This window comes from Podarcis raffonei, chromosome 10 (genome assembly GCF_027172205.1).
Source record: "Podarcis raffonei isolate rPodRaf1 chromosome 10, rPodRaf1.pri, whole genome shotgun sequence".
Classification (NCBI taxonomy): Eukaryota; Metazoa; Chordata; class Lepidosauria; order Squamata; family Lacertidae; genus Podarcis; species Podarcis raffonei.
The window spans coordinates 50,987,060-51,014,285 of NC_070611.1; the positions used below are offsets into that span (position 1 = coordinate 50,987,060).

At 43.4% G+C, this 27,226-nt stretch overlaps 2 protein-coding genes across 3 annotated transcripts in view; one reads left to right on the plus strand and one right to left on the minus strand.

The window, feature by feature from the left end:
- The window catches only part of TIMP3 (TIMP metallopeptidase inhibitor 3), a 43,955-nt gene extending 41,619 nt beyond the window's left edge, over positions 1–2,336 (minus strand). The window contains exon 1 of the mRNA XM_053407335.1: positions 1,880–2,336. Within this exon, the coding sequence (XP_053263310.1) occupies positions 1,880–2,003 (124 nt within the window). The 5' untranslated portion in view covers positions 2,004–2,336. The remainder of the gene's footprint in view (positions 1–1,879) is intronic.
- The window catches only part of SYN3 (synapsin III), a 177,363-nt gene that overhangs the window by 93,791 nt on the left and 56,346 nt on the right, over positions 1–27,226 (plus strand). The gene's annotated exons all lie outside the window — the stretch shown is intronic.

Below are 27,226 nucleotides of genomic sequence, written 5' to 3' on the forward strand. Positions count from 1 at the left end.
AGCTGTATTCCAACAACATATGGAGGGCCACATAATCCCCAACTTGGCAGTAAATGTCACTCAGAGATCACAACCTTTGGCTGTTATTATCTGGACATAATGAGCATGGACATATATACTAGACATGCCATTTTCAAGCTATTTTCAGGAGTAGCCAACGCAGAGCCTTCCATCAGCCCCAGCCAACATGGTCAATGATCAGGGATGATGGGGGTCATAGTTCAATAACATTTGGAGGGCACCACATTGGCCACTATCACTATGGGTCAAACTGCAACCATGAGTGTCACAAAAGTCTTGGGATGAGCCTCTCAAGTAATTGTTCTGGGATAACAGTGCAGCACAAGGAGCTAGGGGACTACTGAGATCCATTTCAAGCCACTAAGGGGGGATGCTAAGCACAGAATTGTCTTGTAAGTGTCCAGAAGAAAAAGTTTCAAAACTGTTGCAATAGACTATGAGAGACCAAGTGTGGCTATATGTGGTCAGTTAATAGCACCATATCAGACAGAGGAGGAGTGCACTGTTACTCCACTGGTTGACTGTAAAAAGTCAGGGTGCTTATGAACTACATTTTTCAGAAGGAAAACTACGCAAAGCTATTTTATGAGCTATTTTAACTTGTTCCTCTCTCCTTTGTGACAACTGTGCATATATACAGAATACACATAGTGATTTCAGAAAGCCAAGGACCACACTTCTTTTGTTTTGATTGCCTGAAAACACGACACAATTTATGAACCTGCCCAGTTCAAAGCACACTGCACAGAATGCCTGCAATGTCTTTTCCTTGACACTGTGTTCAACATTATGAGAATGAGGAGCCCATAAATACAGTTGTGACTAATTGCTGTGAATAACACTATTTTCAAGTTGCTGGGCACAGGCCCTTCGAGAAGGAGAATTTGTCCCGTGTTCTTGTTTTAGTATTTGCTTGACACTAACCCAGCTACTTGAGCAAGTATAAAGGACATTTTGGCTGCACACACACCTTCAGTTTTGTTTTTGTCTGTGTAGGAAAGAAGCCAGTTTCACAGTCTGTTACTATAGCCTATAAATCCATGCTGTACTTTTCCTCCCACCCTAGAAGACTCTGTGATTATGAGAAGTATTGTCCCTTAAGGTGTGTTTTTTAAATACTTATCAACAATATTTCTTCAAGAATATGCCAACACAGAGAGAAGTGTAAACATACATCACTGAAATATAGATCAGTTCTCCCCTTTATTTTTAACTGCATTTCATAGTTTAATTGAAGTCAGGTTGGGTAGAACATCAAAGGATTGGCACATCCGGAAGTGCATTATACACTGTTCCTTCTCTGGAACTGGTGAAATCCATCAAATGTGCTAGGCTCCCTCTGGTATGCTCTGAAGCTGCTTTCCTTCCTAATTCTTCCGGAAACTGAGCCCTGACATAATCAGCTCACACTGGATCAGAGAACTTTCTGAATATCCCTAAACTTCATAACACCGCAAGCAACCGTGAACTCCACTCCTACAATGTATAAGAAAGAGAGCATACAAGAGAGGAGGAAGAAAAGGAAACGCAACGGGGAGGTTTGGCTTAGAATTTTGCAAAACTGCTTAGCTCTCTTGCAAAGCAGGTCTGTGTCACTGAGAGTTCCGACAGCACATCTCAGTCAAATGGCTTTGCATTGAGACTCCACCGGTTCAGTACTGTGCAGTGCTTAAAGTTAAAACGATGGGCATCAACACACAGGCACACCTGCGTGCGTTTTCCAAAAGCAACCACCGATTCTTCAAATCTATGGCACCAGGGAGGTTAAGAAGCCCCCAGGAGCCAATAATGCTGCCCGTTAGCGGGGGAGCGGGGGGGGGGGCGGGCAGGACGACTGCAGAGGGAACTGTACACTTACCGATGTCAGAGTTGCAGAAAGCATCCTGAGGGTGAATTGGGACGCAGGTACAAGATTCCACCAGCAAGTCACTCAGGCTCCAGCTGCAGAGCAGCACGAAAAGACTCAGCACGCACCCGAACATGCTGCTGGTGCTCCTGCCCGAACAGTTACTCTCTCACACGGACCGGGGAATGGGTGGAGGGTCTCTGCAAAACTCTTGCGTTTTCTGCAGCCCTCTGCCTCCCTCTTCTACTTGGCGGCGGCGGCGGCGAAGAAGAGACTGCACGCTGGATCTTGCGGGACTTTCTGTTGCTGCGTTTCCTTCCACCCCTTCTCAACAGAAATTCGATTCTCTGCTGCACGAGTTCGAACCCCGCTGAGCGCCTCTCTCTGCCTTCTCCGCTCTCGGCTGCTGCGGAGAGTTATAGCCTTGATCGCGCCCCTCTCGGGCTCTTGGGGTGCCGCCCCCCGGACCAATCGGAGCCCCGCATTACCTCATCCCTCAGGAAAAGGGGAGCGGCTACCAAAAAAAAAAGCACCACCACTCAACCTCGCTGGAGGCGGGGTCGCAGCAAGGCATTCAGCTCCATATAGGGAATAATGTGTGCGTTCACTGTATGCGCTGGCTGGGGGATTTCTGGCAAGAGGAGCCGCCTGGTGCGCGCGGAAAAGGAACGGGGAGGAGGAGAATAGGTTAATCGGGACGTGCTCCTTGCTACCTGTCGCTGCAAAGGAGCCTCCGGCCACCGCCGCCTCATCCCCACCCAACAGGTCGCCAAGAACTGCTGGAAGAAGAGGGCACTGCCAAGAGGCAGCAGGACTGACTGTGCACCCCAAAGACCGAGCCAAGTGGGCACAGGTCTGCTCCCAGGAATGCCAGCTTGGCCCGCGACCGTGGGTGCCTGGGGCTGCCCTGGCACCGAAATTCGTGGGTGCCTGGCCCCTTCATGGAGAATTTTGTGGGTGCTCGGGCACCCAGGGCCCCAGGGAGTTGGCACCTATGACTGCTCCCATAACTAGTCCACAGTGCTGCCCATCCCACCCCATATGACATGCTTTACAAGCCACTCTGGGACATAAGAGCCAAATCCTAGGGACCGAGGTCCCTTCGTCTCCCCCCCCAGTGTAAAATATTTAAGGGGGTCCCGGCCAAGTTGATGGACATTGACATTCAAATAGTGTGTGTGCACAGCATCTTGTGATTGAATATGTGGAGTGGGGCCCACCTCCCCAGCAATATTTTCAGATTGGCACCCCTGTTCTGGGAGGCTCTGCAAAATTGTTTTAAAGAGATTGTTTATCACTTCTTGTTTGGCACCGTGGGCTCCTTTGAGGAGGAAGGCGGGATATTAATCAATAAACAGATAAATAGCTTTTGAATGCCAGTTGCTGGGACTCACAAGTGGTTGAGAGTGCTGATGCACTCATGTCCTGCTTGGAACTCACTCTCCCAGAAGGCAATGGCACCCACCAACTTGTAGGACTTTAAAGGAGGATTAGACAAAGCCATGGATTGCAAGGTTACCAACATATACTGCCCACAAGGGCTGTGTTCTGCCTCCACTCTCAGAGGCCCTGTGCTTCTGAATACCAGTGGCTGGGAATCACAAGTGGGCAGCATACTGTTGAGCTCATGTCTCACTTGCGGGCTTCCTGCGGGCACCTGTGTTATGTACTAAGCTTGGATCCTAGAACAATAGGCAAGTAGGATCCTAGAATGCAACAACTGATTAGCTTGCAGGAAAATACTAATCAGGCTCCAGGAGGGAAGCAGAATCAGCCAGTCAGACGGAACTCATTGTGTAAATAATGTATATAAAAGCCTGACGTTTGGGGGACAATTAAATCACTGTTTTACAAGCTGCAATGAAGAGCATGAAATGACTACAGGACTCCGAGTATATTTCAACCTGGTTGGCCACTGTGAGAACAGGGGGCTTTTCTTACATTCTTATGGGGGTTGGGCAGAGCACCTGTCTAATTTTGTTTATTTTCCTACCAAACCTATTCTAGCAATCCAAGCCCATGATTTTTTTTCTTTTCTTTTTTAAATAAAAACTCAAGTGGGAATCCCCCATTCATGGTGGATGTTTCACACACCAGGCTTTGACTTAGTTTCCATCGTGTGGAAACTGGATCCTGTCAGAACTGGGCTAGTGCAGGTCATCTGAGTCGAACCTGGTTTTCTGCATGTTTATTACACCTATATCACCTGGAAGCCACAAGAAGAATGGTATATGCTATGTACCAACTTTGGTTCTTTTCATGTAAGTTTAACTCTCATGTTTTCTCCTAAAGCATCCTGGGGACTGAAATATAGTGAAGATGCAAATAATTCTGCTTTGCGATACCTATGACAACCTTACAGCTCAAGGAGTGCCTTGAGAAAATAGCTAAATCCTAAATGTGTGGATATGTTCATGGGGTGCAAGCTAATTCTGAATTAGAGATAGTAGAAAGGATTTCCATTTTAAGTGCCTTTTTATCTTTTTATGTAAGGGAAAAGTGCAGCAACACATTAATGTCACATTTCTTTCCTCAATAAACAAATGTGCTAGTGGGGGAATGATGGCATGTTGTCTTGGCACTGGAAAACCATTATTTGATGTTGAGTTGTGTAATGCTCAAAAAAGTTCCACTCAAAGCCTCCCTGTCGCTATGAGTTTATAAAGTCAGCTGTTTAGAACTGAGTTTGGAAAAGCCCCATCATCTTCCAACTCTTAATATTGGTGCATATTTCAGCAATTGCAATACTCTGCAATTTATGGGGAGGAATTGTTTGTATTCTTTTGCTCCGCTCCCCTGTGGGATCATATGGCAGAGACAGAATCACAGCAAAGGAAACTGTCAGATGCAAGATGTAACAAGGCAACCTTATTATCCTGGAAAGACAGGGCAGAGTGATTAATCACATTAGACCACTGTGTGTGATGTCAGAACTCTATTATTGGGATTTAGAAGATTTAGGCATTGCTAACCCTACATTGTGCTGCTAAAACTGGGGTCACCAACTTTTTATGGCCCACGAGCACATGCGCAAACTCGAGAAACTGCCATAGGCACCACATACCCAAGACCACACATACCCAAGACCACAACTGAAGTCTGATTGCAGTGCAGGGGGCTTTTTTCTTTTCTTTTTTGAGGGGGACATTCACAGCTGCATTATTGCAGCATCACCCAAAATGCCACAATTAGGATTTAAGTTTAATATTGTATATGTGTGATATTATAGGCTTCAATATTGTGTTTTTACATTGTTCTAACCCGCATTTGGGACACGGGTGGTGCTGTGGGTTAAACCACAGAGCCTAGGGCTTGCCGATCAGAAGGTCGGCGGTTCGAATCCCCGCGATGGGGTGAGCTCCAGTTGCTCGGTCCCTGCTCCTGCCAACCTAGCAGTTCAAAAGCACAAAGTGCAAATAGATAAATAGGTACTGTTCTGGTGGGTAGGTAAACGGCGTTTCCATGTGCTGCTCTGGTTCACCAGAAGTGGCTTAGTCATGCTGGCCACATGACCCGGAAGCTTTACGCCGGCTCCCTCGGCCAATAAAGTGAGATGAGAGCCACAACCCCAGAGTCGTCCGCGACTGGACCTAAAGGTCAGGGGTCCCTTTACCTTTAACCTGCATTTGGAATTTACAGTGAATGTAAGAAATCTAATAAACCTTAATGAAAATGAGACCAGTCCTTTGAAACCGGCATGATAAGGTGTGTGCTTGATATTGCTCCAGAGGTGCCAGAGTGTGCAGTGAGGGAGCATATAAATTTTTCAGCCTGTGCCAATCTATTAGCTATGGTAACAACAAGAAAAGCTAGCATTATATCCACACTTAATGTTTTGCAATAGGGGCAGGATCAGTAGAGAACAAAATTGCAATTCCCTCTCTGTGTTACCTTTGTGTGTAGACTCTGAACCAATTGCTTAACTCCCAGATCAATTTTCCCCTCTCCAACCTCCTTTGGGAGGATGGAGAAACCCTGTAATTAGAGTGTACCATGTCACATGAAATATGTCCTTTGTAAGAAAATTAAAATAGTGCTGTATCATCAAATAATGAAGCCCTAGTTATCTTTGTTCTTGCTCGGATGAGGCTAAGAGGTTGCACCCCAGGATAAGGTAACCCATAGTGCATAATGAGCTATTATCTAGCATGCTTAGACTATAATCTGAAACAAGCCCTATATAATTAATTGAAAACCCTCTAGTTCAAGTTGTTGGGGATATATATGGTTTGCTATGAAATTGTACAGAGGACATGAAACCTCAGAAGATGTGGGGTATTTTTCCCAAGGGGCCACACTTGCCTACTGTTTATCTCAGCTAGGTGCCTGCCCAAGCCCTTTAGAACAATCATAAGCATGTTTACTCAGTCTCCTGCCAAGCTCAGTGAGGCTCCCTTCCAAGTAAGTGTGTTTAAGACAGCTGCCTCAATAATACTCAGTATTTACGTATGTAGTACTTTTAGCATTCAAAGTGCTTCCCATACACTATATTAGGTCACACCCATACCATACATTTAAAGCTCTATTCAACTACTTTAACAGTCAATGTAGAAATCTGAGAACTGTAATTTGTTAAGGGGGCTATCCTCACAGAGCTAAAATTCCCAGGACCTTAACAAACTACAGTTCCCAGGATTTTCCATGACAGTTAAAATGGTATAATAGTGCTTTCAATAAACAGTGGTGATGGATGTGAATTTATTAATCCTTTAACCCATTCACCCTGGCAAGGGAGACCAGCATTATTTTGTTATATTACAGATGAGGGCAGAATATACTTGCCTGCCTATGGCCACCTAGTGGGTTCATAGTGCAGATGAAATTTTTGAATTGTAGACTTTTCCATTCACAGCTCTATCTATGTTGTTGTTGTTGTTTAGTCGTTTAGTCGTGTCCGACTCTTCGTGACCCCATGGACCAGAGCACGCCAGGCACCTCTGTCCTCCACTACCTCCCGCAGTTTGGTCAAACTCACGCTAGTAACCTCGAAAACACTATCCAACCATCTCGTCCTCTGTCGCCCCCTTCTCCTTGTGCCCTCCATCTTTCCCAGCATCAGTGTCTTCTCCAGGGAGTCTTCTCTTCTCATGAGGTGGCCAAAGTACTGGAGCCTCAGCTTCACGATCTGTCCTTCCAGTGAGCACTCAGGGCTGATTTCCTTAAGAATGGATGCGTTTGATCTTCTTGCAGTCCATGGGACTCTCAAGAGTCTTCTCCAGCACCATAATTCAAAAGCATCAATTCTTCGGCGATCAGCCTTCTTTATGGTCCAGCTCTCACTTCCATACATCACTACTGGGAAAACCATGGCTTTAACTATACGGACCTTTGTTGTCAAGGTGACGTCTCTACTTCTCAAGATGCTGTCTAGGCCTGTCATTGCCCTTCTCCCAAGAAGCAGGCGTCTTTTAATTTCGTGGCTGCTGTCACCATCTGCAGTGATCATGGAGCCCAAGAAAGTAAAATCTCTCACTACCTCCATTTCTTCCCCTTCTATTTGCCAGGAGGTGATGGGACCAGTGGCCATGATCTTCGTTTTTTTGATGTTGAGCTTCAGACCATATTTTGCGCTCTCCTCTTTCACCCTCATTAAAAGGTTCTTTAATTCCTCCTCACTTTCTGCCATCAAGGTTGTGTCATCTGCATATCTGAGGTTGTTGATATTTCTTCCGGCAATCTTAATTCCAGCTTGGGATTCATCCAGCCCAGCCTTTCGCATGATGTATTCTGCATATAAATTAAATAAGCAGGGAGACAAAATACAGCCTTGTCGTACTCCTTTCCCAATTTTGAACCAATCAGTTGTTCCATATCCAGTTCTAACTGTAGCTTCTTGTTCCACATAGAGATTTCTCAGGAGACAGATGAGGTGATCAGGCACTCCCATTTCTTTAAGAACTTGCCATAGTTTGCTGTGGTTGACACAGTCAAAGGCTTTTGCATAGTCAATGAAGCAGAAGTAGATGTCTTTCTGGAACTCTCTAGCTTTCTCCATAATCCAGCGCATGTTTGCAATTTGGTCTCTGGTTCCTCTGCCTCTTCTAAATCCAGCTTGTACTTCTGGGAGTTCTCGATCCACATACTGCTTGAGCCTTCCTTGTAGAATTTTAAGCATAACCTTGCTAGCGTGTGAAATGAGTGCAATTGTGCGGTAGTTGGAGCATTCTTTGGCACTGCCCTTCTTTGGGATTGGGATGTAGACTGATCTTCTCCAATCTTCTGGCCACTGCTGAGTTTTCCAAATTTGCTGGCATATTGAGTGTAGCACCTTAACAGCATCATCTTTTAAAATTTTAAATAGTTCAGCTGGAATACCATCACTTCCGCTGGCCTTGTTATTTGCAGTGCTTCCTAAGGCCCATTTGACTTCACTTTCCAGGATGTCTGGCTCAAGGTCAGCAACCACACTACCTGGGGTGTACGAGACATCCATATCTTTCTGGTATAATTCCTCTGTGTATTCTTGCCATCTCTTCTTGATGTCTTCTGCTTCTGTTAGGTCCTTACCACTTTTGTCCTTTATTATGGTAATCTTTGCATGAAATGTTCCTTTCATATCTCCAATTTTCTTGAACAGATCTCTGGTTCTTCCCATTCTGTTGTTTTCCTCTATTTGTTTGCATTGCTCGTTTAAGAAGGCCTTCTTGTCTCTCCTTGCTATTCTTTGGAAATCTGCATTCAATTTCCTGTATCTTTCACTATCTCCCTCGCATTTTGCTTGCCTTCTCTCCCCCGCTATTTGTAAGGCCTCGTTGGACAGCCACTTTGCTTTCTTGCATTTCCTTTTCATTGGGATGGTTTTCGTTGCTGCCTCCTGTACAATGTTACGAGCCTCCATCCATAGTTCTTCAGGCACTCTGTCCACCAAATCTAAATCCTTAAACCTGTTCCTCACTTCCACTGTGTATTCATAAGGGATTTGACTTAGATTGTATCTTACCGGCCCAGTGGTTTTTCCTACTTTCTTCAGTTTAAGCTTGAATTTTGCTATAAGAAGCTGATGATCTGAGCCACAGTCAGCTCCAGGTCTTGTTTTTGCTGACTGTATAGAGCTTCTCCATCTTTGGCTGCAGAGAATATAATCAATCTGATTTCGATGCTGCCCATCTGGTGATGTCCATGTGTAGAGTCGTCTCTTGTGTTGTTGGAAAAGCGTGTTTGTGATGACCAGCTTGTTCTCTTGACAGAACTCTATTAGCCTTTGCCCTGCTTCGTTTTGATCTCCAAGGCCAAACTTGCCAGTTGTTTCTTTTATCTCTTGCCTCCCTACTTTAGCATTCCAATCCCCTATAATGAGAAGAACATCCTTCTTTGGTGTCACTTCTATAAGGTGTTGTAAGTCTTCATAGAATTGGTCAATTTCAGTTTCTTCAGCACCAGTAGTTGGTGCATAAACTTGGATTACTGTGATGTTAAAAGGTCTCCTTTGGATTCGTATCGAGATCAGCTCTATCTATGCTATGTTGTAATTGGTACACAGATAAACATAGAGTAAGAAATATGTGCACCTTGCAACTCTCAAAAGGTGATAAGTTATTTCTGAAGTAGACTGCCAACACTACCAGAGCAGAAGTTTCCTTTAGAACATATTTCCCTTCCTAAGTCAGCTTGGAATGTGTCTGAGAATTATGCTAGAGGGCACTGTGTTCCAAGAGACTGGGGCTTTAGGGATTTATTGGAGAGAAGAAGAAAATATGTTGCTCGTCATTTGAGATCATTAAAAATTCAATTGATCTTTTATTTGCATGGCTCGGGTTTCCAGTGCTTCTTGAGGTCTGCCTTTGCTACATTCCAATTAAGATCCCTCTGTTCTCCATCTGTCAAATTCCCAAGTCCATCTTGGTTGTTCACTCCTGACTTCTCTTCCCAGCAAGGAATATCTGAGATGCCATTCCCAAAAGATGCCTGAAGAGGGTGAACTGTCTCTAGACAGGAGCTAAAAGGCTCTGGTATCTTCAAGGACACTATTACTAAATTTTTAAATGAGATTATCAGTTAATAGCTAGGGAGCTCTAGAATCCTAAATGTAACTGCTTCTAAAACAACAGAACCCTGTGAATGTAATTGTATTGGCAATTGGCCACATTTCTCCACTGCTTGAGTCATCTTATTCATAACTTTCCTGTTCCAGTCTAACTCACATAGAATAGACCATGCATACTTCTTTCCCCATCCTATATTGCTTTCACATCCAAAACTAAAGAAGAGCCCATTCTGAACATCAGCATCACACATCCCCTTCTCTCCTGTTTTCCCCAATGTCAGTGTGCTTCCACAGGCAGAATAAGATAGAAGTGAGAAGCAACTACAGTGGTACCTCGGGTTAATTCATTCCGGAGGTCCATTCTTAACCTGAAGCACCACTTTAGCTAATGGAGCTCCAGCTGCCTCCGCACCACCAGAGCATGATTTCTGTTCTCATCCTGAAGCAAAGTTCTTAACCCGAGGTATTATTTCTGGATTAGCGGAGTCTGTAACCTGAAGCGTATGTAACCTGAAGCGTATGTAACCCGAGGTACCACTGTATTCACTTTTGGGAGAAATGTAAAGGGGTGCTCTTGGAGACACCATTGGTAAGGGCTAAATCTCATTGGCATTCTCAATTGGGCATTGAGAATCAAGCTTGATGTTGAATTCGTAGCTCCACTCCTTCATCTACCTGGGTTCTGTTTCTTGGTAACACTGGAGGGTGATGAGAATGCAGGATTCTCATTTTCAAACAGCTAGCTAGTTAAAAATTAGCTCTAACCAGTGCCTGCTTGCAAACATGCAGACTTGGAAGACATCTGAAGTAAGCCTTGTCTAGGGAAGTTTTAAATGTTTGATGTTTTATTGTATTTTTGAATATTTTGTTGGGAGCAGTCGAATGGCTGGGACAACAAAGTCAGACGGGCAACATATAATTAATAATATTGTTATTGTTGTTATTTCCTCCCAGTGGCAGAACTTCTGTCAGAAAAAAATAATCATGGATATTCTAACTGCTGAGGGGAGGGTCAAGTCATACAGTATTCACACATGAGTGCAGCTACAAAAAACCCCAAAAAAAGCTCAGTTTGGTGAGTGCTGTTTATGCCATTGACAGTGAGTGGTGCATGAGGCTCTGGGCTAGTCAGTTCAAGTCAGAAAGCAGGCTGAGGATGCTGAGTAGCCAAAGAAAGAAGGGAAAAGGCAGAAATGTGAGGGAGATATTGCCACCCATAAAGGTCTGGCTTAAACAAATCCTCAGTCATTGACCAGGAGCAGGAGAGCTGTTGGTGGGGATGGATTTGGCCCCATAAAACACAACACAGCTGCACTATGTTTTATATCTTGATACAATAACCAACCAAATCCTTGGCTGCAGATCTCTGGTTCTCGCCAATCGCTTATCCTTTCTATACTTTGCTGGGGGAAGTAGCTTATGCAGGGCTATGTGCTGTTACAATAGGGGGCTACTGCTTAGTGAGCAAGGAGAGAGAACTCTGGTCGGCAGCCATTGTTGGGGAGCAGCTGCAAAGAGGAGATAATCTACTCACCTGTAAACATACCCCTGCCTATCTATAAATACCATGGTCTTACTTGGCTTTATCAGCATGGTTCTATTAGTAGATATCAGCTATAAGTCCAGTGTGTGTAATGGTATCCCTTTTTAACAAGCCTTTACTATTATAAGTTTCTACTTATCTCAATTCACTGTGCGTCCACAATGAAGCCTTACGTCAATGTAGCAGTCTATAAATAGTGTTCCCATTTGTCTGAACTTTTTATTATCCGACGATTTTAAACGTCCTTGCAGAACTTTTTTTTTTAAGCATTCAGTAAAAATCAGGCACAACTCACAGGCATGGCATCCAGCTACGGCACTAGCAAAAAGATTAGCTCTTCCTTCCCTGAATTACTAGGTTAGACAATTGCAATATTCTAAACATAGGGCTGTGCTTATAAAGACATAAGCATGTAGCTTTCTTTAAAAACAAACTATTAAGAAACTGCAAATGGTGTAAAATGTGACCGCCAGAAAGCTGGTAGGATCTATATGGCTCTTATACCAACTGTCTATTCATCTCTGTGCTTAATTTAAAGTGCTCATCTTAACCTTTAGACCTCTGAGTGGCCTAAGACTAGGTTATCTTTCACTCATGTGAACCTGCTTGAGTCTTAGGATTGGTTTTAGACTCTGCTCTCTCACCACCTACAGTGGCTATTGATTGGTAGGTATAAGAGGCAGGGCCCTCTCAGTAGTTGCCCCACAGTTCCAGAACTCCCAAGAGAGAGACCCAGGCAAATTTTGAAAAACTTTTTATTCTGACACTACATTCTATTTTATTTCTGATGTTTTAAGGGAGGGGGGAAATGTGCTTGTTTTATTTAATTAATTACATACTGCCCTTCAGAACAACCTTCCAAGGTGCCTTACGAAAACAAGATAAAATGCAAATAAAACTCAAATGGCATCATCATTAATACATTTTAATGCATTTTAAAATTTGGGGAGATAAAAGTCTTTTCCTGGGGGTTTGAAAAGATAATAACGTTAGCATCAGGTGGGCCTCTCTGGGAAAGTCCTGGGTGAAGACATAGCTTTTCGCAAGGGCCTTTGACTGAATTATCTTTTGCTGGCTTAAATTCAGCATTTGGAAGACTCCTCTGTCATTCTGAATTTTGTGAAATTTATTTTAGCTTTTTATGGTTTCTCTTTTGATTTTTTTTTTGGGGGGGGGCTTAATTCTGGGGTGACTATTTGTTTTTATACTGTGTTATTATTATCTTATTTGTTAGCTGCCTTAGGTTCCTTCCAAGAATTAGGTGGGATAGATTTTTTTTTTAAACAGATAAAAATATGAAGTGCCACCTCTGAGAAGGCTCTTTCTCTGGTCACCACCCACCTCCCTTCAAATGGTGGGGGACCTGGAGGAGAGCCTCTCAATGTACAGGCATATTGGTATAGGAGCAGGCCTTCCTTCAGCTACCTGCATCCTAAGCCATGTAGTGCTTTAAGCATGTACTTAAAAATGGACCAGAATACAGTGTTCCAAATGACTGGTCCCAGTCAGCAGCCTGGCAGAAGCTTTATTTGAACCAAGTTTCTGAACATTCTTCAAAGGTGTCGCTGTGAGCCTTTCTTCCAGGATATTTATTTTTGGGGATTTGGGAGCAACTTTGATTATTTGAAACAAATAACTAGGTGACTGATCATCGTTAGCAGTGCAGTGCCAAAATGTCCATCCAGCAAAAACTTGCTTTTAACCCACCCAAGGCTTGAGGCTGTCCTTCTCTACTATATGCCATCTAGTAACTAAGCCCCATGTTTTCAGTGGCAGGAAGCAGACACCTTCTTGCTGAAATGAAGCTGTTTCCCCTCAGCTCAACTATAGAACTCCCCTTACCTCACACTGTGCCCTGGCGTCAGAAATCCCGCTGTAACCATTTCAGGCTACATTAAAAGCAGGAGCCATACCTTTCGTTGATTCTCTAACACAAGGATCTAATTCTCTGTACTCTCACAAGACACCTTTTCTGAGACGTTAAAAAGCCATTTGTGTTTGCGAGCTACAATTTATTTGCACTTAGAAAGGCTGAGAATAAAGCCTCCATAAATTCCTTCCTTGTGTCGGCGTTCTTCATACATTATGCTTAGGGAGAAAATTGCTTCCTTGTGGTTTCTCTGAAAGCTGCATCTATGGCTCTTTCTCACTCCTCAACATGCCTATAACATTTCAACAACTTCTCAACTTCTTCTAGGAGGTTAGAGAGGAGTCAATCCACCTTCCTGTCTGCTTGTCAGAGGCAGGTGGGTCTGCACCATTTCCCCATGCTTCACATTACAGATAAATTATGCTGATAGAATTCCTAATTTTTTCTAGTTACTCTCAGCCCAGAAGGATCTTACATCAAAAGTTATGGAGGACATGAGCACTTGACCCAAGATTAGAATGCTGTTAATAACACATCGGCAAAACCAAAGTTCATTCCAAGTCAGTCAGGCTTAGGGCTTACCCCATATCTATTGCTTATCATCAGTCTCTCCAATAGCACACTGAAGGGGTTGCATGCCTATCAGTTTGGGAGGGAAATGGGGACACAAAAAATAAGTTAGCAGTTTTTATGTGCTTGGGGGCTCCCTGAGACCTAAGAAGTCCCTACAGTGTCATCTTTTTGCTTCCAAATTGACGCTAATGTACTGTTTGGAGGTTATCTGGTTGTGCTACAGAGCACACATTGAGGGGCTGCCTAGCTGCTGAGATGCTTGTAACAAAGTTGGCATGGTTTCAGAAGCCCCTTACACAGAGGAGCAACAGTCCAAAACCCACTGAGGAGGAGAATTATCTGGGAAATTCTCTGGTGTGTAAAAGAGGTTTTGTTGCTTATCTTCAGTGGTAGAAGAGCTGCTTTGCAAAGCAATAGTCAGCCACACCATCACTGGGAAATTCCTTTATATACCAGGTCAATTGCAGTTTCATCTTAGGAAATCTCAACCAGGAGCGGAATAGCTTTCATGTATAGAGTGCTATCAAACAGAGAACTGTCCTCTTGAATGAGAGGGCAGTCCTTTGTAAAGTACATGGCCAACCTTGGGCTATTTACTAGTCTTCATGGGCTTCACAGAAGCATACAGTTTGCCACTGTGAGAAAGAGGATGCTGGTCCAGTCTAGGTTCTTAGTACTAGAGACCCCATTTTTCAGCCTAGCACACAAGTCCCCAATGAAAAGCCTTGGGAATGGTGATGAGAGCTAGTCCAACCACTGATTCCCCTTCTTTTTCTTTGATCCTCCTTTTCATTCTGGGAGAGCCAGTTTCAACTTCAAGTGTTTACCATTCAACTCTGAAAGGCATTAGTAGATTTTTTAAAATGAAACAAACAGATTTCAGAAAAATGAGGTACTTCAGAAAGGCAACAGGCAGTGGAATTCTCTGTGCTTTTGTGTCTGGCATTGAATAAGGGATAGAGTGGTTAAAAATCAAAATTACCTCTCCCCCCCCAATTGTTCCTTTGTGTGAACCAGCTCCTGGCTTATGCAATGCGCTGCAATTAAAATGTCTGGAATGCTTCGCATTTTTAAGGGTACTTTAAAGCAGCTCAGTGGCATTGTGGCTGCATGCTGGTGGAGTTCAGGAGCAGATGTAGCTGTAATTGCGGTTGAAGTGTCTTATTGGCATGTCTTGAAAGAGATGCTGTCGGATACACTAAGACGAACAGGGCATGAATGATATTTGAAGAAGTGTGTTGGTATCTATCTTTCACATTCTGACATTCTTCCAAGGAACATACAACATACAAGGAATGAATCCTTATGTAGGAGAAGGGGCAGGGAAGGTAGCAGCAGGCTCAGGGAAACCCCAAAGTTTGCAAAAGTACAAAAATATATTTCAAGAGGAAAAAAGAACCCTAAGGGGCGGGGCGGGAACCCAAAACAGCCCAATAAGGATTAGGAATGGGAGAGAAACACATTTAAAGGCAAATGTACTCAATTTGTGCTTTTTGAAACAAAACACAAATTGAAACACGGTCATCCCTTGAAATTCACATTTCTCCAAATTTTGCAATGTAGCTCTCCAGACAGGTAATGTGTGCATTCACTGGGGGAAAGTTCCTCTTTCAACAGTTTGCATCCAGTCACCACAGGAAACTGAGCCTTCAGTAATCTGCTGGCGATTCTCCATATAAGATCATAGCTCACGGTTAACCTTCTGCGTACATGTATGAGTGAATTTGCTTTAAGCTGTACTATCTATTTCCTGATAGCCCAAAGTAAAAAAAAAAAGACCTCATCATGTCCCACTTCCAATACAAAAAGGCTATCCCTTCCAATACAGATCCACAGTCAATCTAAGCTCTGAAGTGGGTAGTTAAATTCTAGTGCTGTTGATGCAAATATATCAAGGCTTCTGTTTCCTCAGTGTTGTGGAATTTTCCCTCATACATTTTTCAAGCATAGTCTTAGAAAGTTGACAAGAGGGTGGCAGATATATGGCCCGAAGCACAGATTGTCTCACTCATCCCAACCCCCGCTGTTCTTACATCAAGAGTAGTAAATTCTTCAAGAGAAAACTGAAAACCCAATACTTTGAGCTTCAAATATTCCATATTAATGCCAGAAGTTGGAGGACCTGCTGTATGTTCCACACTTACATGCTGAAATCCTTTCTCAATTTCAGAACTGAATATTGGTAGGTTCTCAGATCATAGATATTTCTGGACTTATGGTGGTTGGTTGTTTTGGACTCCTTGATAGAATTTTTAGTTTACCAGCTCAAAGGCACCAAAGGGAGCTATGGCAGAGTTTCAGGACTTTCCCATTCCTTATCAAAAATGTCTGTAATCGTAACATCTTCTTGGCAGATGGTAATACTGTATAACTATGATACAAATTTAAAAATGCAACTAGGACAGTGCTATAAATCAGGGATGGGGAACCTCAGACCCAGGGGACGTATGTGGCCCTCCAAATTCTCTGTCTGACCCTTGGGACTCCCTCCATACCACACCCCTTCCCAGCTACAGCCTGTTTGTATTTTTGAGTACAAATTATAAAAAGGAGTGCATCCCACACTGCAAAAAGCAAAAGATATGAAATTTCAACCCGATTTTTATGCCACCATTTGTGCCAATGAGGAAGGCTCATAGGAACCATGATTATTCCATGCTGAACAAAGCAATTAGAGTTGTGTAGTACATATCCCATTCTCTCCCCCAAGTTATGCCTCTCACCAGCCATATTTTGAACCTTCCCTTGATGTTTTTGCCTCACTGGAATGTGTCCTTGAACTCTGATAATGCCTCTTGCTTGCCTGGATGGGGTCTAGAGAGAGGTATGAGTGTATGTTGTAATTGCCCTACTGTATAAAAGTGCAATTTCCATTTCTTGGTCCATCCATTTTTGCCTCTTTTTAAAAAAATAATAATATTTTATTAAGTTTAACAATAGAGAAATAGGACAATAAGAACACAAAAAAATATAAAACACAACAATACAAACTTTCACAATACATAAAATACAAACATTTAACAAGAGAGAAAAAAGAACAATCAACACACACAAAATAGAATAAGAAAAACACAAATCACTCTTTTCTAATTCTTCATCTTCAATTAACTTATTTTCCTGACTTCCTCACGCCTCCCTTTTTTATATCCCTTTTTAACAATTAGTTCAGCAAATTCATATCCTAATCCATTTTTGCCTCTGAGCCCACTAGGGGTGTGGGGAAAATTTGATACATTTCACTTCTAAAGGCCAATTTTACCCAATTTGCCTACATTCCAAAATAATACATGAACTGAAACACAGCCATTCTTTCAAATGTACACTTCTCTGAATTTAGCAATGCAGATCTTTAGTCAAATAATGTTTACAGTGGTACCTTGGTTTACAAACTTAATCCGTTCTGGAAGTCCGTTCTTAAACCAAAGCATTCTTAAACCAAGGCATGCTTTCCCATAGCAGCGGGGGACTCAATTTACAAATGGAACACACTCAATAGGAAGCGGAACATGTTCTACTTCCAAGGCAAAAAGTACACAAACCAAAACACCTACTTCCGGATTTGCAGTGTTCTTAATCCAAGTTGTTCATAAACTAAGCTGTTTTTAAACCAAGGTACCACTGTACTAAGGGACGCGGGTGGCGCTGTGGGTAAAACCTCAGCGCCTAGGACTTGCCGATCGTATGGTCGGCGGTTAGAATCCCCGCGGCAGGGTGAGCTCCCGTCTTTCGGTCCCAGCTCCTGCCCACCTAGCAGTTCGAAAGCACCCCTAAGTGCAAGTAGATAAATAGGTACCGCTTTATAGCGGGAAGGTAAACGACGTTTCCGTGTGCTGCGCTGGTGCTGGCTCGCCAGAGCAGCTTTGTCACGCTGGCCACGTGACCCGGAAGTGTCTCTGGACAGCGCTGGCCCCCGGCCTCTTAAGCGAGATGGGCGCACAACCCTAGAGTCGGACACGACTGGCCCGTACGGGCAGGAGTACCTTTACCTTTACCTTTACCACTGTACTAGAAAATGCATTATATAAGGGAAATTGATTTTCAAAAGTGTATATATTAATACAAATTTGCATTAAAATGCTTACGAATTATCCTTAGGATTTCTATTTAAAAACCCACCAACTAGTATGGAAATGTTGAGAACTAAACTTATGACTGGGATAATGAGAAATGAAAATAAAATTAAAGTGACATCCCTAGGCGTCACCCATCACTGGTAGGTAAACACCACCCTGGAAGAATACCCAGTGCAGTCCACTTTACAACCTTGTTGGCCTTCTGCCACTGCCTGCTGCATAGGTCAGCCAAGCCTTGCAGTCAAAGAAGAGATGTTCAAGGGAGGGAGGGATTTGCCGTATTATTCTTGTATTCAGACTGCTTAAATGTGGCCTGTTCCACTTTGGAGTGTTGTCTGCTTCAAATGCAATCCAAAGAACTTTAAGCAACCAGAGTCCTAAATCCAGTGGGATTACACAAGAAAATACTTTCTATAACAAATGGCCTTCTACAAAGGCGCACTGTGCTTGGAGAGGTGGGGTGGGGTGGGGGAAGCAGGTGCAGTAAGTATATTTTATTTCCACTGGGCACTTCTAGGAAGCAACGGGTCATCTTGGCAGAGAAAAATGCCTTACTAGGGTTAGTTCTCAGAGGATTCTCTTCGACATATTTTGAAACAGATCAGCTTCCTGCCTATTGTTTGCTCTACCTTTTCTTATTCTAAGGCCATATGTTCTAGTCACATGAAGATTTATTGCCTCAAATTTACTGGTCTTTCAGAATCCATAAGTTTATTTAAGAAAACGTTATCTCCGGTGCGCAAGGCCTGGACTGGAAAGGCGAAGTCGTATCTAATTTCGCTTTCGGAATCCAGTAAGCCTTCCCACATCCTTATTTAGGAGAGAATACAAAATTGTTACCATATGGAGCAAGCATCCCTTAGCATAGGTGCAACGCTCGTGTTATCAAGAGGGGCTGTGAACTCTGTTCTTACTTTCCTGTTTCCAGTTGGAAACCCTACAGCTATATCAGGAATTCCTGGCCACATTGTCTGCAGTTGCAAAAGAAGAAAATGACAACATGCATATGACGAAGGAAATTCCTTCTGGCTAGATCCATGTGTATCGCTCAAGATATTCTGGGTGGAGGAGAGTTCCTTGGAAAGAAGAGCACAAGTGGGCGTTGAGTTCCTTTTTTAAAATAAATAAAAAGAATCCTTTATCAAATGTTCCTCAGAGACTTCAACATTCTTCTTCTCCTTGCTAATTTTAGTCATGTGTAACTGGCCCCCTCTGACTCTCTTTCTTCCTCCAACATTTATCTCTCACACCCACCAGTGAACTCAAGCCTCAAGGAACATCTATGTGGGTGAGGGTGAGAGATGATGAGAGAGGCAACCCTGCTGCTCTGTATTATAGTAACCAACACAGCTAGATGTAAAACTGAAGAAATAGCAGGAAACTGAGGGGCAGGACTTGCCGTCGCTCGATGCCAAATAAGGGAGTATATGTTTTCACATGCAAAACCCCCCAGCAGCAATGTCCTGTTTGAACTGAAAACTACATCAGAGAGAGTAATTTAATTACAGTGGTACCTCTGGTTTCATACTTAATTTGTTCCGGAGGTCCGTTCTTAACCTGAAACTGTTCTTAACCTAAAGCACTACTTTAGCTAATGGGGCCTCCCGCTGCTGCCGCGCCGCCAGAGCACAATTTCTGTTCTCATCCTGAAGCAAAGTTCTTAACCCAAGGTACTATTTCTGGGTTAGCGGAGTATGTAACCTGAAGCGTATGTATCCTGAAGCGTATGTAGCCCGAGGTACCACTGTATTCTTTAAAAATGCCTCGTCAAAGCAAAGACATAGTTTGGGGGTATAGTTTCCGTTTAGGGGAACAACTGTAGCTCATTGGCAGACAGTGATGGAGGAAAATTATGTTCTGCACTTTTAACTGAACCCACCTAATTCGTACCCCCTGGATGAATCCTCAGGTCAGAACATATGTTTATCTGGATTTTGTGATAAAGTTCCCAATGGAAAAAGTTGTCTGCGGAATACTCTTCCCAGGGAGGTGCACTTGGCACCATCCTTCAGTTGTGCTCATCTTTTAGTGGGGTGGATAGGACTTGTTTCTTATTAAAACATTGATGGATGATCATTATGGTTTTATCTTTCTGGTTTTTGATTGATTTTATGTGTTGTATTTTATTTTGACAAGTCATTTTGAGACATCTCATTGCATAAAGCAACTGATGAATGTAATAAATAACAATATGAAATGCATAAAATGTGCATTTTGCCACAAAATACATTTATAAATTGAGATAAAATAATTTTTAAATATTTATTTTGTGATAAAACATGTCTTTAAATAGGAATTTTCATTTCTTTTTATTTCAAAAAGCACAAATTGGCGCAGGAACAGGACAGAAGGGGCTTAAAAACAAACATGTGTGAAACTGACACAGGATGGAAATATATCTGTCCTTTCGTGCCTGTGGAGCACATGCTTTGTGCAAGTTCAATTCCCAGCATCTACAGATATGTCTGGGAAAGGCACCTGTCTGAAACACTGGAGAGTTGCTCTGAGAGTGTGGCCAATACTGAGCTAGTATAACTCAGTATAAGACACCTTCCTACTTTCCAAAATTATTATGATTAATTGTTATACAAAAAAGGGTATCTAAGCAGATTATAACATATTGAAGAGCATAAGCTTAGGTAAAAATACGTTATAATAAAAATACCTGCAACATTTAAAAATCCACCAAACAAGCTCCAAACAGCAGCCAGAAGCTTCGGCAGCACAACTAACAGCATACAACATTATTGTAACCCACCAAAAGCTTCAGGAGGGGTTAAGGCATTACCTGGCCCCAAATAAAAAAGTGAGTGAAGGGGCCCGCCAGATGCCACTGCCAAGAGCATTCCACAGATGAGGAGCCACAACCCCAAAGTCCTTCTGTCTTGTCATCATCCTCTGAATCTCCCTCAGAGGAGGAACTAAGGGTGTCATGATCAGGATATTACCATAGTCTAAAGGGACCCCTGACCATTAGGTCCAGTCATGGCTGACTCTGAGGTTGTGGCGCTCATCTCACTTTATTGGCCAAGGGAGCAGGCGTACAGCTTCCAGGTCATGTGGCCAGCATGACTAAGCCGCTTCTGGCGAACCAGAGCAGCACACGGAAACGCCGTTTACCTTCCTGCCGGAGCGGTACCTATTTATCTACTTGCACTTTGACGTGCTTTCGAACGGCTAGGTTGTCAGGAGCAGGGACCGAGCAACGGGAGCTTACCCCATCACAGGGATTCAAACCGTTGACCTTCTGATCGGCAAGCCTTAGGCTCTGTGGTTTAACCCACAGCGCCACCCGCGTCCCTAGTTAGAGGGTATAACCATATATATCAGGATTGTGAAGAAATACACATTCTAAAAAGGGAGTGCATTACATACTGCAAAAAGCAAAAGATATGAAACTTCAACCCTATCCCCACTTTTATGCCAAATTTTTCCCAATGGAGAAGGCTCATGGGAACCATTATAATTCCATGCTGAACAAAGCAATTAGTGTTGCTCAGTACATAGCCCATTCTTTACATGGTTTCAAAGTCTGAATAATGAAGAAAAACTCTTCCTGTTAATGGGGGGTTTCCATCCCTGGCTAGGCCAGCTGCATAAATTGTCAGAGATGTGGCTAGATAAGATGGAGGGGATTTTGGAAGGCCTTTTGGTTCAGTTCCGCTGGGACTGTGCAAGTCACGCTGATAAATTAATTTTGTTCATTGGTCTCAAGAGTGGAAACCCTGCAACTATGGCAAAAGCCTACAGAGGAAGTTCTCGTTTATTTTCTTCCCTGCACAAACTAATCCACAGCTAAACAATGCTGTGGGAGTTTTGTTATGTTGAAGCAAAGGAACTTCTTTCACTTCCATCATTCTTCGTCTCTTAAAACCTTCCTTCCACCGCCAGATGCACCTCAATTCTATGGCTTCCACTGATGTAGCTACAGTACAGGCAGCATTCTATAGAAGCCAAATGGAGAAAAGTCCATCCTTCTATGCTGCCCATCAGTCTGCTAGCCTATCATAAAGGTTCTGCAGTTAGGCAGGAGTAACCAGCTGCACAAATATAAGATGGAGGACAACTGGTTTTCCAGTAGTGCATGTGAAAAGGATCCACAAGCTTAACATGAATTAACCTTTTTTTGTTGGATAACTGTATTGTGACATTAAGAGAAGTATGCATTTTGAAGGATAGCTGTGTTTTGGTTCCTGTAGTGCTTTGGGAAATGCAAATTAACTTAACCAAACTTCTCACTCATCCCTACTCCACACATGTGGGTAGCATTTGTCTGCTTAGTTTTTTTCTGGTCAGCAACTCCAGAAAAAATATTTTAAAAGAAATGTGGTGGGGAATACATTGTCATGCACACACACTCTTCATAGCCGGTGCAGACTTGTGTGCATTATACCCAGGTACCTCTACCTGAATCTGTATTTTTGCATGAAGAGCTATTCTGGGTTGCTTAATGTCAATTAGTAAAGCAAGACCAAAGCTTGATCATTACTTTTGAGCATGGGTCTCTAATCTACACTGCTCTGGATGGCTGGTTGTTTTGAAATGAAGGATATCCTTTTTCCATTTCTTCAATGCAGCTTTAATGCAGTGGAATCAGTAGGGACAACCTCACAAAATAAGAGAAACTGGCAACCCTGAGTGGAATCTTTTTCTCATGGCTAGTAAAGAAGCAGATACAGGATCCCTGGGCAGAACACTGCGTCCATATCCCAGCACCCTATCTTTCCTAGTCCAGACTATTTTCTCATACCAATGTCATCTTATCACTGCTTCATGAGATACAACTGTGGCCATCAGGAAATGAGGGCTGGTGTCAGGTCTGATGCTTCTCCCAAAAACAGCAACCCCATAAAGAGGCCACAAATGGATTGCCATTAAGTGAGGCCTGAAGCACTGTCCAGCAATCCCTCCGCCTTCAAGTGCTTGTTTGGCTAGAGGGTGGGGAAGAAATACTTCTGGCATGATGTTGGAGGGTGGAGCAGTGTGAAGGGGAGGTTAGCTGCAATTTCAACATCATATTAGGTAACATCAGAGCAGATTGCATGCCATGAAACTACCAGGAAACAGGAGAAGGCAGAAAGGTTGCTTGCTTGTTGCACCCTTCATGTAGAGCTGTGCCCTTCATTAGTTATTTTTCCAAGGGTAGCATTGAATTAAGGTGTATACTAAATAGCTCAGAACCACAGCCAGTTGTCGTGCTCCATCTTATCTATGTATCTTTATCCAGGATTTTCTCGTGCTCCTGGTCCAGAGCTATATTGCACACAGTGTTCCAGGTGCCTTTTCCTCTGGAGATTCCCTGCAACAAACACAGGAAGCCAGTCTGATCAGATGCAGAGCTAGCAGTGTAGTTACATAGCAGGGCAATAGGGTCACCTGCTTCACAGGCAACCCAGGCAGAGGCACCAATGGACTTCAAAGGTCATGTAATATATTCACAGTTATTGATATCATGCAGTTTTCATAGAGGAATAGCTCTGCTTGTTACCTGTTTGTTGGGAGGCTTAGTGTGGACAGCAGACTAGGCAAAATGACACTTGCCATAACTTCAGGAATGAGTGGTAGCATGGTGCCAGCCTTCCAGCCACAGCTTTGCCGCTCCTTAACTGAAATAGTACAGGGATGGGACAGGACACGGTAGTGGTGGGGCTGAGGTGATGTGGGCCCATCAGTGAGAGAGACAGATGGCCTCCACCAGCATTCCTGCACTGCCCCAACCTTGTCACTACCCTGCCTTTGTCCTGTAGTAGCCTGGCTGATGTGGGTTGTCCCTAAGTAATACTATGAGCAGATGTCCATGGTACTGAAGCCAAAAATGGCAATCCTGTGTTGATCCACTCCTGCTAGGCCCTATATCATATCTAGCTTGCCTTACCTTGTCTCCTGAGAGCATTACAATGCATGATTCCTTGGCTCCATGCTCCAACAGTGGCTGGTGAAGTCAGGAAACACACCTCATAACGATGTGAGACATAGGTCAAGTGGAACTGGAAGGTCATGGGAAAACTTGACTACCATTTTCATCTGCATGTTCTTTGTAGTGTGCAATTAGAGAGTGAAGCGATATATGAAGCAATATGTCACATTCCCCACCTCTACTGAGACTTCAGTGTACAATGTCATTGCCCTCTCAGTTGCGAAGGGCATTTCCCTGCTACCTATTGCTGGAGTTCTGTTGCTCCAGCTTAAAACGGATATGATGCCATCATCATTGTTGACTTGGTGTGCAAGTCACATGCACAGCGTAAAAGCAATCTCTAGAAGTAATCAATCATTAAGTCCTTCTGCACAGGGACAATGTGGAATATACTGTGAGTGGCGATGACTCACCAGCCTCAGTAGTACGTAATTTGTAAAGCTACCGTTCTGTATTGACCCTGCTCATTAAACACTTTGTAGGAATGCTCATCTCGTTCTCTCCTGGGCTTCCTTGCCAGCTCTGCAGAGGTTGTACGCCAAGCACTGTCATTTACTCCAGGGTCAGCTTACAAGACGCAAGGTTGGCATGTGGCAGATAAGACAGGAGAGCTTCTGGGATAGAACTTCCATTTATTACACAATTAGCCTTTGTTTTGTTTTGCTTTATTTAAAAGAAAGAAAATAAGAGCAGAGGTTTGAGCACAGTAAAGTTCACAAACTCCTTGGCATGATTTACACTAGTAAATGGGTTGCTTAGACTCCAAACTGAGCCACAGCCATTGCAGCATGAAATGAATTAGTAGAAAGTGGTTTTTCCAAAGGACTGACAATCCTAGCAATGGGTGATTTCTTTTCATCATAGTCATCTCAAGCCATGCTGCTCCTTTGCACTACTCTTCCTTCAAACGGACAGTAAGTTAGTCAAGATTTGGGTGGACATGCACACAGTTTAGACATAAACTTCTTAAGTTCTGAGCCAATATATTTTTCTAATTTCAGTTCAGCTCTAAATAAGCTTGGTGCCACTCTGAGCTGCCCCTTTCTGATTGCTGCACAGGGCACAATAGTTTTAGGAGCACCAGTGAAGCCATGTGTGAGCTAAGCAGTGTCGCATCCACAGAGGGTGTGGGGACACAGTCCTTGGACAACACACAGTTATCTATAATCTGAGATATACATATATGAAATTGCAAAGAATCATGAGTGGCACTTCTTGAAGGGCCGTGCAAGTTGGGCCAGTAAAATATATTGGGCTGAAAATATATTTATTTCACAACTCATGCACATCCATAGCAACTACAAGGTGTGTCATGTACTGACTGGGCATCAGGAACTGCTGGGTCTAGAACTAGGAACCCACCGCTTCCTCTCTGTATAGCTGTACCCTTTGATGAATCACCAGAGCTACAGTCAGAAGAATCTGCCTGGGCAGAAATTCATCCCCAAGAACTGCAGTGGTTCTGCTCACCCAGGCTGGCCACTGGCTTTCCTCAACCAGACATGGTATGAAGCAGCGAAGAGAAATCTTTTTTCAGCCTGAGGGCTGCATTCATTCATGAGCAACCTTCCAGGGGTGGAGCCAGAGGCCAAAGTGGACAGGGCAGTGGGTGTGAATCTTACTTTGGTACAGTAGACTACATTCCAGCCATGAAAAAGCCAGAGGTTTTACACTACTACCCTTGTATCTTTCCATCCTGCATCCAGGCAAGCAAGGTGCATTATTACAGCTTAAGGACACATTCCAGCCAGGTAAAAGCACTCAATTAAAGGCTGGACAAGGGAAGGTCCCAACCCAAGGTCAAATAGAGAGATCTGAAGAGCTGCATTCTGCCCCCGGGTCAGAAGTTCTCCACCCCTGCTATAAAGGCTTCCAGTATGGTTGTGACTTTGCGTAATAATAGTATATCCCAGCTCTGGCTTATTCCTACTCTTGGCTTGTTCTCTGGCTACCACCTGATGACTGCATACAGCTCAGACCTGACACTAGAAATTCTGGTCAAACCTGCAAAAACCTGGCTCTTTGGCAACCCATCAGCCACCTTAATTTATATGTGGCAGCTACTGAAAAAATAAAAAAGTGGTGCATGCACAGGAATGTTACAAAACAGAATGGTCAAGACAGGTGAGTTGACAGCTGCTGGGAGCAGCAAGTTTAAAAACAAGGAGATGGCCCTGAGATGATAGAGCAGGAAGTTGGGCTCCTCTGCCAGACAAGGTAATTGAGTATCCCTGCCCTGGATGACAGCTCCTTAGAATAACAGTAGCTTGCATTAATAACTCCAGTGACAAAATATATTTTTCAAATCAGCATGAAATCTGATGCCACCCCAGTCCCTGAGAACTCACCCAGTTATTTGCCTTGCAAGATGAAAGGCATTGTGGAATGTGCTGGCTCCAAACGAAGTCCCTGTCCTGTCAGCGTTTTAATGGGTTTCCTGCTCCTGTAGGTTCAAAGAGCAATTACAGGCTCCAGTGAAAGTACAGCAAATGGAAAACAGATTGCCTGGCTCTCCCCAAACTCCTAGAGAAAAAGCAAGAGCTAGCTAGACCCAGGGCCATTTAATGAACTGAAGGGGAACTTCCTCTCCTTTACTCCTGGGACCACAGGAAGTTCCTGAAGAGGGTTGTTCAGAGCTGGAGAAGGAATCCAGTGGTCAGAAATTTTTGTTCTCTTTTCTCAAAGGGGCCAACGCTAAAGTCCATGGAGGGTAATGAGCTGCTAAAGGATGCGGAAGGCTAGCATCTTTGCGTCCCTCTTCAATGTTGTGTTTCCCTTGTAAATTCTTTGGCAGTCAAGGATGAGTTAGCAGCATTCATTTGTTCTTCATACGCTCATAATAATGTTTTAGTTCTTGTAATGAAAAAAGGGTTCAGCAAAAGAAGGTTGGCCATGGAGGCGAGTTAAATGGAGTGCCAAACTGCAGGCGCTCCATGGTTTGCCCATTTTAAAGAATGCAGTGCCATCAAAAACTGTAGATCCTGGTGGGAAAACAAACATATTGGAAGCACTGATGGAGAGTTATTAGTACACTGTACATCATTAACAGAGAGGATGCCTTTGAAGGTGTTGGCGTTTATTCTAAGAAGCGTCTGGAAAATCTTAGAGAAGTTGCTAGGGATATTTAAGCAGATGATAACTCAGGCAAAGGGAGTAGCAAATAATAACAGAATAGTAAACTTCCACAAAACCCTTTGGTCTGTTTTGAAAAATTGGTCTTATAACCATGGTGGCCATGTACCCTACTTTGCAGGAGATAGTTCTCTCTAGGGCTGTCAGAGGACAGTCCCCTTTTGGAAGAAATATCCTATTTGAAAGACTGCCTGGTCCAAGTCTATTTCAAACAACCATAAAAGTGGGCTAAGCTCCATTAACACTATTCACAATCTTGTTGTTTTT